At 43.7% G+C, this 15,175-nt stretch overlaps 1 protein-coding gene across 1 annotated transcript; it reads left to right on the forward strand.

Annotated features, from left to right (window-relative positions):
- The first annotated feature begins 1,502 nt into the window (after positions 1-1,502).
- LOC135521138 (coiled-coil domain-containing protein 138-like) lies at positions 1,503-13,529 on the forward strand. Its single transcript, XM_064947074.1, has 13 exons — positions 1,503-1,661; positions 1,977-2,143; positions 2,247-2,347; positions 2,534-2,817; positions 2,924-3,043; positions 4,618-4,695; positions 4,799-4,909; positions 5,187-5,342; positions 5,477-5,596; positions 6,162-6,348; positions 7,450-7,623; positions 11,839-11,977; positions 13,013-13,529. Exons 1-13 carry the CDS (start codon positions 1,584-1,586, stop codon positions 13,137-13,139), a joined length of 1,842 nt encoding a protein of 613 aa, XP_064803146.1. The 5' UTR covers positions 1,503-1,583; the 3' UTR covers positions 13,140-13,529.
- The last annotated feature ends 1,646 nt before the right edge of the window (positions 13,530-15,175 follow it).

Below are 15,175 nucleotides of genomic sequence, written 5' to 3' on the forward strand. Positions count from 1 at the left end.
ACACACACGCAAGCATGTGCACGCCATTCAGTTCAGAGTTGTGTTGGATCTGGGGTAGCATCCGACTGCCTGAGATCAGAGACTATCAACAGAATAAACACAAGAGACTTTAAATCTTTACCCGGAGGAAATTACCTGTAATACTCTGCCAAGAGTAATGGACACTTCAGCCAGGTTAGTCTAATGGGACTGGCACATTGCTGAGCTTTGGAGGAAAGTTAAGAGGACCTCAGATCCATAAGAGTCCATTTATAGAGAGCCACGCTCCTTGATGTTTGATTGGGTTACTGCCGTAGTCGGGATGGTGTTTAATGACATTGAAGGGACGATGTTTAAATGAACAGACAGAAACTGATTAAACTGTAGGACGAAACTCTGGACTTAAACCATCAGCCTCGATCATTGCAAGGTCTGAGAATAGCTGATCATGGTGTTTCTGTCTGTTCTATAACTACCAACCTCCCCAAGCTAGTAGACATATCTGAAATATAACATATCAAAAGTTTTTGACTCCAAACAATATTTGTTGTGATCATTGTTTTTGTTGATGCTACAAAAGTAGTGATTTAAAGTTATTATGATACTCAATTAGTGTTGTTAATAAGCTAGATATTCCACTTCTACAGTGCAACTTTTGTGTTTATATGCCATATGGGTGCTTTATATTCTGTGTCTTAATACAGAGATCTCTATAGCTGATTAAAGAGAGCTGAGAAAGTTGCTCCACCATTGTCCTCCACCCATAGCACAGAGAGCTCTGATCCAGGCACAGCAAGCGAATAAGTGTGTCATTAAGAGAGGAGGTGCTAGAATACTGATTATTTAACTCCCACTCATAAACTTAGAATATGGTATGAATGCTTTTCTTACTGTAAGTACAGAGGGTAATGTTTGTGAGGCAAATGTAAGGAGATTTGTTTTTGAAATAAACAACACAATGACAAGATTTGAAAATGTTAATTTGATACAGTGTGTCCTCTTGAAAAGAAAACGATGCCAGAAAGAGGGGAGTCATGGTGTTATGGAAGAGTTCCATCAGATGATGCCTCCCCAACAGAACGTGCCTCCCCTCTGATGGTTCTGTTACCTCAGACTATGGTTCCCTCCACACCCAGATGGTATTTATGTATCTATATCTAAAGATGAGTTATGTTATGATTCATACAGTAGGAATCATATCTCACCGTTAACCTATATGCATTTAAATACCATCTGGGTGAGGAACTAATACAAATTTACATCATTCTGAGGCAAAGAATAGCTGGTCTTAACAGTATCTTAATAATGTATGCATGTGAATGTATTATTTTACAGAATGTGGAACAGGTTGATAGATTCATCCAAGCACTGAGCACAGAAGGCTCCAACAGCAGTGACGGTCCCTCAAACTGCAACACAAGCACAACGTCAGAATAGGTATGTGTATATGTATGTATTGTGTAATGGCGCCGCCCTCAGGATGACAGCAGACTTGTAGGTTTTTCATTTCCGGTTTAGGAAAAATGCACATAATTCAAACTGACAACAAGTTGACTGCTTTTGGAGTTTGTTGTTAAACAATACATCTGTGTGAAACCTCCAAGATGAACAACGAATCGTCAGGGAGCGAGTTGGACGTTACGGTTGAGAGGCTGAAAATGAAATATCTGGAAAGGAAACGGGTTAGTAATGTGTATATAGCTAACAAGCAAACGAGCTAAATATTTAGCTAGTTTACAGTAACTAGCTAGCAGGTTTGATTGTTCCCTTGGTAACGACCCCGAGTGCTCCAGCTAGCTATCTGTGTTTGCTAGCTCGCTGGATCACTCGGAGTCGTTACCAAGAGAAGAAGCAAACCAGCTAACTCTAGCTAGCTAACGTTATCGACTTTGTTAGTTAGCTAACGTTAGTTGGCTTGTTATTACTAGTACTAGGTTGTGCACGCACGTACGTTGCAGTGACTGAACATGCTATAGCTCATTATTGCCTTTTGACAGGTCTCTACAGAGCAGAAAGCACCTGCGCTGAGTGGAAGACACTACCATGGTGGGCAGCAGAGAGTTGTGAAGTCCCCCAGGTCTAGACGCACCACCACCAGGGAGATGAGCGGTTACAATAGAGCCTTACAGGAGCTGTTCCAGGCTGTTACCAACCCTCCAGACAGGTCAGTCTTTCTCCAGGCATTTCTGTCAGACCAACACCTTGTGTTATAATTGATGGGGCCAAGCTACTATATGCCACTGACGTGTACCTGTCTGCTTACCCAGGTTGTACAGTGACTGTAGTCGGGATGACAGTGAGGAGGACCTGAGTGAGAACTATATTTTCAGCCCTCTCCTGGACACACAGACCCACTACACAGAGACAGGTGTGTGTCGGGTCTTCTTACGTTCAGCATGTCTCAACAGATGTAGCAAGAGAATGCATTGTTTTTATGTTGATAATAAAGGTATTATATTCATATTAATAATAATCATACGAATCATACCAATACTGCTTTCTTCAAACTGAAAACACTTGACAAAAAAACAGTATATGAGTTCTTCTGTTTCAGATGTGACCCTGCCCTCCAGCCTGGCCCGTACCTTGGGCTCCCGAGAGACTGAGTCCACCGTAGGCCTGGCCAGAGAAGAGGAGGTGAGGGGGGAGAAAGGGGGGAGAGGGGTGAGGCAGAAGCAGTCCTCCCCTGTCCTCTCCCCCTCCTGCCCCTCAGTGATGGGACAGGTTTACCAGGAGATGCTGCACATCTACCAACAACTACAGGCAGAACGTTTGAGCCAGCTGCAGTGGTCGGCCCAGCTCCAGGACAGAGAGAACAGACTGCTACAGCAAGAGGAGGTAAACACACATCTTCAGCAATCCCTCAAGGTTGAATATGATCTCTTCACAGTTTTTTAAAAAGTGCGTTGTGTGAGTAGTTCTGAAAATGTTTGTATTCCGTCAGAGCCGTAGTGAGGAGGTGAGTCAGCTACAGGAGCAGCTGAGCGAGAAAACCAGAGAGAACAAGAGGTTAAAGTCCAGCTTCAACTCCATCAAGGAACTCAATGACAACATGAAGAAACAGGCAAGCATCTGCTTCAGCTGGCTGCTTTTAACCTAAAATCATGTGTCATGAATACTCTCCAAAGGCACAGTATATGTATGTATATTTATATAAATATATATATGTATGTATGTCTGTGTGACGTGCGTACTATATATATATATATATATATATATATATATATATATATATATATATATATATATATATATATATATATATATATATATATATATATATATATATATATATACACACACACACACACACACACACACACACACACACACACACACACACACACACACACACACACACACACACTCCAGTATAGATTTGGCCTTTAGTTATTGTCCTGCTGAAAGGTGAATTTGTCTCCCAGTGTCTGGTAGAAAGCAGACAGAACCAGGTTTTCTGCTAGGATTTGGCCTGTGCTTAGTTCCATTCAGTAATTTCTTTTCATCCTGAAAACTCCACAGTCCTTAACGATTACAAACATACCCATAACATGATGCAGCCACCGCTATGCTTGAAAATATGGAGAGTGATACTCCGTAATGTGTTGTATTGGATTTGTCCCAAACATAACCCTTTGTATTCAGGACACAAAGTTAATTGCTTTGCTGCACTTTTTGCAGTAATAATTTAGTGCCTTGTTGCAAACAGGATGCATGTTTTGGAATATTTTTTATTCCGTACAGGCTTCCTTTTTTTCACTTTTAGGTTAGTATTGTGGAGTAACTACAATGCTGTTGATCCATCTTCAGTTTTCTCTCATCACAGCCATTAAACTCTAACTGTTTTAAAGTCACCATTGGCCTCATGGTGAAATCCCTGAGCGGTTTCCTTCCTCTTCGCCAAGTGAGTTAGGAAGGGCACCTGTATCTTTGAAGAGGTGTATTGATACACCATCCAAAGTGTAAATAATAACTTCACCATGATTTTTTTTACCAATAGGTGCCCTTCTTTGCGAGGCAATGGAAAACTTCCCTGGTCTTTGTGGTTGAATCTGTGTTTGAAATTCACTGCTCGAACTGAGGGACCTTTCAGATAATTGTATGTGTGGGGTACAGAGATGAGGTAGTGATTCAATAATCATGTTGCTCCCGAGTGGCGCAGCGGTCTAAGGCGCTGCATCTCAGTGCTAGAGGCGTCACTACAGACCCTGGTTCGATCCTGGACTGCGTCACAACCGGTCGTGATTTGGAGTCCCATAGGGCAGCGCACAACTGGCCTCGCGGCGTCTCTTTTTGGCCGGGATAGGCTGCATTGTAAATAAGAATTTGTTCTTAACTGACTTGCCTAGTAAAGTAAATAAATAATAAAGCACTATTATTGCATACAGAGTAAGTCCATGCCGCTTATTATGTGGCTTGTTAAGCAAATATTTACTCCTGATCTGATTTAGACTTGCCATAACAAAGAGGTTGAATACTTATTGACTCAAAACTGTGAATACTTTCTGAAAGGCACTGTATGACTGTCTCAACTGACCACAGGAGGGCGCTGGTTCTGATTGATCACTTAGTTAGAACTTTGTGTAGTGAGTTGCTCTGAATAAAAGTGTTTAACTGTTTGTATTGTATTGTGTTCAGCTGAATGAGCTGAGTGAGCAGAACAAGCGTCTGGAGAACCAGTTCAGGAAGGTCCAGGCTCGGCTAGAGAACCTTCAGGTAGGAAGACACACAACAAGCAAAATAGACCTGTGTTATTTAGACCCTCAACCCCTATACATACTGTCTGTTCAGTTACATGTGATTTTCTCTCTCTCTCTAGAGGAAGTATGAATACTCCATGGCACAGAAGGGGAGAGGGAACGTTTGTCAGAAGGCCATTGAGTCCAAACCTTCTAAACCTGAGAAAAAAGCAACCTCCAAGCCAGCCAAGGTGTGTATATGGCATTTCCACTGGGAATGGTGGGTACTAACTACTAGTGTTATTACTGTGTTAACTGTGATTGTAACTAATGCAGCCCTAACCCCACACATACTCCCTGATGAAGACTCATAGACTGGTACCGTAATTATTCTAATCAACAGTGGTGGTGGTTGTTTCTAACTACCTTATAAAGTCCAATTTCCTGTCAATGTGGCTGTTTGGAAAACACACAATTTAGCATGGCCAGTCTCTAACCATACTGGTAACTGGTTGTCTCATTCTGCAGGGTAGTGTAAGTCCCACCCCTCTCAGGCTGCTGGCTTTGCTATTGGATTGGATTCTAGACAGAGAGACGTTTCCTCCAGTCGCAGGAGACAGCAGAACAGCCCAGGGTCAGCAGCACACGTCACCAGTGGTCTCTCTCCTCGACAGGTGCTCTAAGGTGGGAGAACTGGACTTGTCCAGGGGGTCGTTTTGGCTTATTACGCAATGTGTTTATCTTGTTATGATGTCCCAGGCTTTGTGTTGATCCAGTGTTTTGTTGTTTATATTGTGTTGTTGATCTCCTGTCTCTAGGTTTTGCCTCTGTTGGTTGAGCAGCTGCAGCAGTCCTCTGCATCACCAGACCCCTCTGGTACCCTGTCCCTGATCAAGTTTATATACTGGAGCCTGAGAGAGATAGACAACAGCATACAGGTAATTACACAACACCACACAACAACACAACACTACACACCACAAACTGAGAATGCATTGTCTTCCCAGCTGTGAGAAGAAAGTAGAATTTTGTTTTCATGCTGTAAACATTGTTATTGAATCCCTTGTGTTGGACTGTGTCCTGTGCTGGCCTGGCGGCCAGTATGTGGTTAATTCGTGTGGGGTACATTAGAAGTTATCAGGTTTTATTAGCCCTATGTAGAACAGGCTGTGTGTGTGTCTCTGGAGAACAGATATCGCACTGACAGAGAGAGGCTCAGACCCAACTGGATAGAATCTCTGTCTGGTTCTCAATGAATATTCCCAGCCCAGATAGTCAACAACAAGCATGGATGCCATCCCGGATCCAACACATCTCAGAACTGAAACGTGGGGAGCGTGTTTGTTTGTCTGGCAGTGTCAGGGCAACTACTTGATGTTTAAACTGGAATCTCATGCTGTAGTATTATAGCAACGTGTTGAGGGTGAACCACAAGGCCAGAAACATGATCACAATGCTGAACTCCCACTGACTAACTGTGAGTACGTGTATCTCTGTATGTAGCCAGTGGCTCTGTCGTCCACTTTGCGGCGTCTGGGGGAGGAGGTGTCCAGGGTTCCGACCCAGCAGCAGGACCCCAGTGGCCCTCTGAAGACCAGGGGCCCTCCTCTACCTCCCTCGCTGCACAGGAGCCTCTGTCCCCACACACGTCTCCTGTCCTCCCTCATCATCCTCAGGACCGTCACCCAGGGTAAAACCCTGCTACACTACATATACACACAACGTCTAATGCAAACACTTATCCAATAATTCTATATTCTTCCTAAATCCAAGGAATATCCTGTGATATGTCTCAATTCGGTTTTTGGTGTAGTTATGTGAAGTCCCCAGCAGAGGGCAGTGTGGTTTTCCATTGTTTATGTATACAGGTTTATTTAATTGTCTCTTTCTAGTGAGTGTAACTCATACAGTAGTACTGTGCTCTATAGAGAGCCGTGCAGCTATCAATCAATCCCAACCAATCAAATGTTATTTGTTTCGTGATTTTCACAAATACATTTGTAAGCAAGTTCTTAACAGCAACCCAAGCCTAAACCCCCAAAGAGCAAGCCTTCTGCCAGGTTGACTCAGCTCGGTCTCTGGATGGACATGAAACTGGTTTGTTCATATAGGAAGAATATTTCTTCTTATTTCTTTAATCAGTACCATGTCAGACTGAGGTATCAAGCTCCAAAAAGTTTTTAACCGTCTACAGAAAAACATCTGAACTAATAAAAACCTGTCGACAGACAGACAGACAGACAGACACTTGGCTGTGGGTCTGGGTTGTGTAAAGAAAACAATTATTTCTGGAAACTCAGTGCCTTAATGGGTTTGGACCAGAGAGAGAGAGGGAGGCAGGCAGGCAGGCTTTGGGTCAGGGGGGTTCTGGTGTACCCCTCCAGCCCCCTGGCTAGGTCAGTTACAGACTACAGTGCTGTGTATCTGGAGATCATCAGTGACACAGGCCCCATAAAGATGACTTCTCAGTAACCAGGATGTCTCTCCTAGCCACTCTCACTCTGTCTGCTTATACTGGGTTGTTCATTATCCACTACTCCTGTCTGTACGGCTCTGACTAGGGGAGAGAGGAGCAAGCAGACATAACAGCAGTTTGTCAGGGTCACATTCAGAGTGTCAGCTCCAGTGTGATTTATCCCTGGGGCTTTAGACAGACCTGTTCACTGATCTCCCAAGTCGAGGTGAGCCTCCAGCTGGGATGGGATAAGTGTTAGTAGCAGAGAGATGTGGGTTGGATTTCAGTGGCAGCGTCCAGGTTGTCTGTGTGACCTAACTCCTTTTTTCCCTCCAGCTGACATCCTAGCCCAGGTGTTGGACTCCCTCCACAGTGACCTGGTGTGTGTGGATGTCCGGGGGCTGTTTCTTCAGTACGGGGGAGTGTCTGTCCTCCTAGCCCTGCTCCGGGGAGGGAAGGGGGGGCTGCAGACCCCCCTAGACATCCTACTGCAGCTCAGCACAGAGTCACGTAAGTATAGATACACTACTTCTCTCACTATTAATCAAAGGTAACCTGTGTGTGGTGTGAAATGCATATCCCACTCCCCTTGAGACACCCTCGGAGAGTGGGGTCACGGCCACTGACGCCGACCCTGGTTAAGTGCCTTGGCTCAAGGGCAGATCGAGAGATTTCACCTGGTCTGCTCGGGGATTCGAGCTAGCAACCCTTTGGTTACTGACCCAACGCTCGAACCACTAAGATACCTGCCACCATCAGTCAGTGCAGCACAAAGCCCCATGAGTATGGAGACACCCCACAGATTCCCACCACAATATACTCTCTCCATAACAGTACAGTTACAGTATGCTCCTATTATGTGCTTCATGTTTGACTAATTTGTGTCATTGGCTGACACTGAACAAAGTGTGTGTGTGTGTGTGTGTGTGAGAGACTGAGCAGAGCTAAGCTCTTGGTCTAGTGTGGCAGTTGGAGATCTCAGCACCCCACTATGATTTATGGGGGAGAGCTGGTGATTAGCGTGGTTTACAGGGGAGTAATGAGGTGAGTGTGAGTGAGGCCATGACGGAGAGTTGGGGTTCACACCTGAAGGTCACCATTAAACCGCTTGACACACCTCCCCTGTCTTGTACTACTGCAGGCTTGCTCAGTGTCTGCCTACAATGCAGCCTCCTCGAGCCCTGTACAGTTCGGTATGGCTGGGTTCCTTCATGCAGTTCACACCAGAAGGTCAACTCAATTTCCCCTCTGTGGCTGCCCTGTTAAGACGCCTGCATACTGGGTTGGGTTTGGTCCTAGCAGAACTCGGCTAGGCAAAGTGAACGTCTGTGCCTCGCATACTCCCTTAAGACTTTTGCTTAAATAATCAGAAAAAATTGGCAAAACTACTGTCCATCTTGAGACGCCATAGCCAGTATACATTTCCTCAAAATGGTCTGAATGAATCTAAGACACTAGAAATGTCATGAATTTTTATGTTTTTTGCCTAAGATGTTTGGTACAGTATTTCTCAAGTAAAAATGTTTGCATGAAAACATGTTGTCTCTCTTTGAATGACAACAAAAACTTCACTGAAGAACCCCTACTGTTGCCTCAAGAAAACATCTTTTGGCACAAACACCCAAAGACAAAACTAACAAAAATGTCACAAAATGTATGTGCACAAACTGTTTTGGATGGGAAGCATGCGGACGCCTTTATACAGTACGTCTGCGTAGTGTCTCACACACACACACACACACACACACACACACACACACACACACACACACACACACACACAGAGGTCTGGTTCACACCTGCAGGTCACCCTCTCCCCAGAGTGTGTCCTGTCCTACAGTAGGCCTGCTTAGTGTCTGTGCCCAAGGCAAAGCCCCCATATAACGCTCTCAGGCTATATTACAGTAATCCAGTCCATGTGTCCTATAGAGACAGGGGGAGAACCAGGGGGGACCATAAAGAGAACCCCCTCCACCCTAAATCAGTCTGGACATGGACCATTCTACCACTGACCCATAGTGTTTGAAGTTTCTCTCCCCTGTCCCACATACAATAAGGCTGAAAGAGCCTGAGGAGAGGAGAGGCTAGGGACCAGATGGAGGTGTCTAGCTCTCTGCTACAGTAACAGGGATGGTCCTCCTGGGTCTCTGCCAGTCTGCTAAAGTACAGTAGCTACAGTAACACCATGAGGCTGTCTCTAAAACAGATTGCTTTTTCATGCACAATTACCCCACAAATTACTCTGCTCCTTTATTCCCTATTGAACCTATCACAGAGAAAATAAATGTTTGAATTGAATCCCCCAGGTTTTTGTACGTGTTTTTTGTGTGAGAGTATGTGTTCTCAGTCAACTGAACTCGTAAAATAAAATGTGTTGATTGTAAAAATAGAAATGTGTAGTAATTTTGGGGCAGTTCTCTGTTGGTTATGAGAAGTACTGTGTCATGTTGGATCAATGACTTTGTCACATATTCTACAGTCGTGGCCAAAAGTTTTGAGAATGACACAAATATACATTTTCACAAAGTCTGCTGCCTCAGTTTGTATGATGGAAATTTGCAGATACTCCAGAATGTTATGAAGAGTGATCAGATTAATTGCAAAGTCCCTATTTGCCATGCAAATGAACTGAATCCCCCAAAAACATTTCTACTGCATTTCAGCCCTGCCACAAAAGGACCAGTTGACATCATGTCAGTGATTCTCTCGTTACCACAGGTGTGAGTGTTGACGAGGACAAGGCTGGAGACCACTCTGTCATGCTGATACGAGTTTGAATAACAGACTGGAAGCTTCAAAAGGAGGGTGGTGCTTGGAATCATTGTTCTTCCTCTGTCAACCATGGTTACCTGCATGGAAACACGTGCCATCATCATTGCTTTGCACAAAAAGGGCTTCACAGGCAAGGATATTGCTGGCAGTAAGATTGCACCTAAATCAACCATTTATCGGATCATCAAGAACTTCAAGGAGAGCAGTTCAATTGTTGTGAAGAATGCTTCAGGGAGCCCAAGACAGTCCAGCAAGCGTCAGGACCGTCTCCTAAAGTTGATTCAGCTGTGGGATCGGGGCACCACCAGTACAGAGCTTGCTCAGGAATGGCAGCAGGCAGGTGTGAGTGCATCTGCACGCACAGTGAGGCGAAGACTTTTTGGAGGATGGACTGGTGTCAAGAAGGGCAGCAAAAAAGCCACTTCTCTCCAGGAAAAACATCAGTGACAGACTGATATTCTGCAAAAGGTACATGGGTTGGAGTGCTGAGGACTGGGGTAAAGTCATTTTCTCTGATGAATCCTTTTCCGATTGCTTGGGGTATCCGGAAAAAAGCTTGTCCGGAGAAGACAAGGTGAGCGCTACCATCAGTCCTGTGTCATGCCAACAGTAAAGCATCCTGAGGCTATTCATGTGTGGGGGTGCTTCTCGGCCAAGGGAGTGGGCTCACTCACAATTTTGCCTAAGAACACAGCCGAACAGTTTGGTGACAATGCCTTTTCCAGTATGATGGAGCACCTTTCCATAAGGCAAAAATGATAACTACGTGGCTCGGGGAACAAAATATCAATATGTTGGGTCCATGGCCAGGAAGCTCCCCAGACCTTAATCCCATTGAGAACTTAATCCTCAAAAAGCAGATGGACAAACAAAACCCCACAAATTCTTACAAACTCCAAGCATTGATTATGCAAGAATGGGCTGCCATCAGTCAGGATGTGGCACAGAAATTAATTGACAACATGCTAGGGCGGATTGCAGAGGTCTTGAAAAAGAAGGGTCAACACCTCAAATATTGACTCTTTGCATCAACTTCATGTAATTGTCTATAAAAGCCTTTGACACTTATGAAATGCTTGTAATTATACTTCATTATTCCATAGTAACATCTGACAAAAATATCTGAAGACACTGAAGCAGCAAACTTTGTGGAAATTAATATTTGTGTCATTCTCAACTTTTGGCCACGACTGTACACTTATGGTTGTGATTGTAGTCTGTCCAGACTTTTACCATACTGCCTGACTGGCTCTGATTTGACTTATCTGAGAGAAACATGCTGAGATCTATGCCTACCTGTAAGACAGAGTTAACACTGACAATATGGACTCTGCTTGACCTGAAATCATGTAGATTTACTCTCGTTTGCTGAGTAGAATTGATTAGCATCTGTACTAGGACTGGAACTCTTCAGCTGGGTTCCTGGTCCATTCTGCTCGCAGCATAGGCTGGTTGTACAGTTATAGGCCCGATGATGGGATGACTGAGCAGGTTAACAGGAGTAGACAGGACTGTGTAGGGTTCTTCAGTGGAACTGTCTGTCTGCCTGTGTGTAACAGTGCCTGTTAACTATCATCAATCATTTGAATAGCCACGCTAGTTTCACCCTCATGTGGGTGCTAGCAAGCATGCTAGATAGTGCTATGCATGAATAGCCAATCCAGTAGGCTGGAAGCTATAGTGAGCTTCGATTGGTCAATCGCACCGCAAGATCATAGAGTTTGCATGAAGTTCAGCTTTCCATAACTTAGGTCCCGCCCTGTTAACCCTCTCTCGCCCATGTTCGCATCGCCCACCGGTCCCCCCGTCTACGTCTCTCCCTCCATATAAAATAAATGGCTTCCGTTGTTTCATCACCCACATCGTCTTCAGTTAACAGTTACCGTAAGGTTCTTCAGAGCAACTGTCTGTCCGTCCTTCTGTATACCTATCTAAGTGTTTCCCTCTCTGCAGGGTATCTGTCTGAGTTCCTGTGTGCTTGCAGCACTGAAGAGTTCTTCCGTACTGCAGCTCTCCTTGTGAAGAACCCCAGACTAGAACTTCCTCTTCTGGAAAAACTCTCCATCATCCTACAGAAACTCTCCAAGATCAGGTGAGACAAACTGATCATGTTCTTCAGTCTGGACTCAGAATCATGATTAGCTAAATCAGGCATGTTATTGCAAGGTTGGAACCAAAACCTGACCCCCCCCCCACACACACACACCACACCATTAGCGGAGTTGGGAACCCCTGGGTATTGTGTCGGTAGATGATGTCATGGTTTGCTGTATAGGTTGTGATGAATGTTGTCAGGCTGTAAATGAGAGGTGACCCTCAGCACCTTCCAGCAGAACCCTCTATTTAACTCTGTATTGGACCAAAGAATATCTAGTAATATAGGACCTAAGAATATCTAGTAATATAGGACCTAAGAATATCTAGCAATATAGGACCTAAGAATATCTAGCAATATAGGACCTAAGAATATCTAGTAATATAGGACCTAAGAATATCTAGTAATATAGGACCTAAGAATATCTAGTAATATAGGACCTAAGAATATCTAGTAATATAGGACCTAAGAATATCTAGTAATATAGGACCAAAGAATATCTAGTAATATAGGACCAAAGAATATCTAGTAATATAGGACCAAAGAATATCTAGTAATATAGGACCTAAGAATATCTAGTAATATAGGACCTAAGAATATCTAGTAATATAGGACCTAAGAATATCTATAAATATAGGACCTAAGAATATCTAGTAATATAGGACCTAAGAATATCTAGTAATATAGGACCAAAGAATATCTAGTAATATAGGACCTAAGAATATCTAGTAATATAGGACCTAAGAATATCTAGTAATATAGGACCTAAGAATATCTAGTAATATAGGACCTAAGAATATCTAGTAATATAGGACCTAAGAATATCTAGTAATATAGGACCAAAGAATATCTAGTAATATAGGACCAAAGAATATCTAGTAGTATAGGACCTAAGAATATCTAGTAATATAGGACCTAAGAATATAGGACCGATTATTACAAGATCCCGTGTATTTGTAACACATGTGGTGCTAGGTATAGTATCATTCATAGACTCAGTGTTACATGCACTCTGTTTTCTGGTTTTCACAGGAAGAACAGGCGGCTGTTTGAGCTCTGCTCTCTTCATCTGCTGCTGCAGGAGATGCACAGAACAACTGACCCTACACTCACCTTCTTGTCATTGAACCTTAGCTCTATACTTCTCAATCTGAAATAACACACTCACACGTATATTGTGGTGGTGACTTTTTATTTTTGTCAAGTTTTGTAATATGTTTTTATATGATCTTAACCTATATATTGTACGTTGTTTTGAACATGTTTACCATCTGCTATGAAATGAGCATCATGTTGGGCGAGGCTATGTTTGTCTCATGCATTCTGAGGTAAAGATGATTTCACAAGGAAGCTTTTAAAAGCAATAAACTAAGAAATTATGGGAAACAGTGTTTGATTTCTCTGTCTTATAGTTACGAAATACGTTAGTTTATGTCATATGTTTTCTATAAACCTGTTTGTTATGGACTAAAGCTGGAGGTTTTTAACAAGTCCGTGACGGTGAGGAGAATATCACACTGACAGACATTTCTGATCTCTCCTCTGTAAAGAGCCCTGTTAGTCAGTTAGTATGTTGAATAAAAAATCAAATTGAAACTTTACTGGTTTGTCAGGGTGTTGGTCCCTGTTCACCTTGGAATTTCAGGGAAACTGTTTATAGGAAAGTTTGCCTATTATTATACAGTCTTTTCTAAAATGTTGGTCTGCTGCTTAGTTTCTTCATCACCTCACAAAATAAAAGTCCTGCATAAGTGTGTGGTGTTGGCAAGCAAGTGCTGGAGAACGGTCTTGTGGGGGTGCATGGACCAGTTAATTTAGTGAGGCTCTATAACTGTCCTAAACACTTACTGCTTCAGAACCTGTCACTGATTTATTGACTTTCATTACTTCCATTACTCACTATGGGCCACAGTGGGCCTGCTATATGTCATACACACACAGCCCCTGCGCAGCGTCAGGCCCTGAGCTGCGGTCCCTCTAATTTATGTTAGTGTTTCCCAGTGGAGTAGGTCTCAGTGGAAACTTAGTTAAAGATTCCCTGGCCTCCAATCTGGCCAGTCTACCTCATGAGAACATTATTTACCTGTCTAATGTTAGTGGCTATGCTTCACCACCGATATAAAGTCAGTCCATCATGTTGGACGTTACAGACCACCAAATGTATATTATTTCTCTGAGTTGGCTGAGTTATAAGATGGCAGCAGGGTGATGGAGTTAAGGCATTGTGCTTCAGTTATGTACTTGACTGTAAATCTAGTCCTGAGAGAGTGTACTGTGAGTGGAACCATGTGGTTGGCAAAGTGCTTGTTGAGAGAGCGAGCATGACCACAGTGGCCTGTTGGCCTGGGTATTCACTCCTTATTAATGAAGGGGACTGGGTCTTGTCCTGAGTTCTCTCTCTCTCCCTGTACTATTCAGTGCCTCCCTCTACTCCTACTTTCTTATACACTGTTTATACAAAAGTATGTGGATACCCCTTCAAATTAGTGGATTCGGCTACTTCAGTCACAACCGTTGCTGACGTGTATAAAATTGAGCACATAGCCATGCAATCTCCATAGACCAATATTGGCAGTTGAATGGCCTTACTGAAGACCTCAGTGACTTTCAACGTGGCACCGTCACAGGATGCCACCTTTCCAACAAGTCAGTTGGTCATATTTCTGCCCTGCTACAGCTGCCCCGGTCAACTGTAAGTGTTGTTATTGTGAAGTGGAAAGGGCTCAGCCGTGAAGTGGTAGGCCACACAAGCTCATAGAACGGGACAGCTGAAGCTCGTAGCTCGTAAAAATTGTCTGTCTTCAGTTGCAACACTCACTACCTAGTTCCAAACTGCCTCTGGAAGCAACAACAGCACAATAACTGTTAGTCGGGAGCTTCATGAAATGGGTTTCTATGCCCGAGCAGCCACACACAAGCCTAAGATCACCATGTGCAATGCCAAGCATCGGTTGGAGTGGTGTAAAGCTTGCTGCCATTGGACTCTGGAGCAGTAGAAACATGTTCTCTGGAGTGATGAATCACGCTTAACCATCTGACAGTTCGACGGATGAATCTGGGTTTGGCGGATGCCAGGAGAACTCTACCTGCCCGAATGCGTAGTGCCAACTGTAAAGTTTGGTGGAGGAGGAATAATGGTCTGGGGCTGTTTTTTTTATGGTTCGGGCTAGGCCCCTTAGTTCTAGTGAAGGGAAA

Source organism: Oncorhynchus masou, chromosome 29, assembly GCF_036934945.1.
Source record: "Oncorhynchus masou masou isolate Uvic2021 chromosome 29, UVic_Omas_1.1, whole genome shotgun sequence".
Lineage (NCBI taxonomy): Eukaryota > Metazoa > Chordata > Actinopteri > Salmoniformes > Salmonidae > Oncorhynchus > Oncorhynchus masou.

What these genes read in the sequence shown, in the direction of transcription:
- LOC135521138 (XM_064947074.1), top strand. Translation starts at nt 1,584, where the DNA reads ATGAACAACGAATCGTCAGGGAGCGAGTTGGACGTTACGGTTGAGAGG. An exon ending in GACCCACTACACAGAGACAG is followed by an intron (nt 2,348 to 2,533) that starts GTGTGTGTCGGG and finishes CTTCTGTTTCAG; the next exon opens with ATGTGACCCTGCCCTCCAGC. An exon ending in ATGACAACATGAAGAAACAG is followed by an intron (nt 3,044 to 4,617) that starts GCAAGCATCTGC and finishes TATTGTGTTCAG; the next exon opens with CTGAATGAGCTGAGTGAGCA.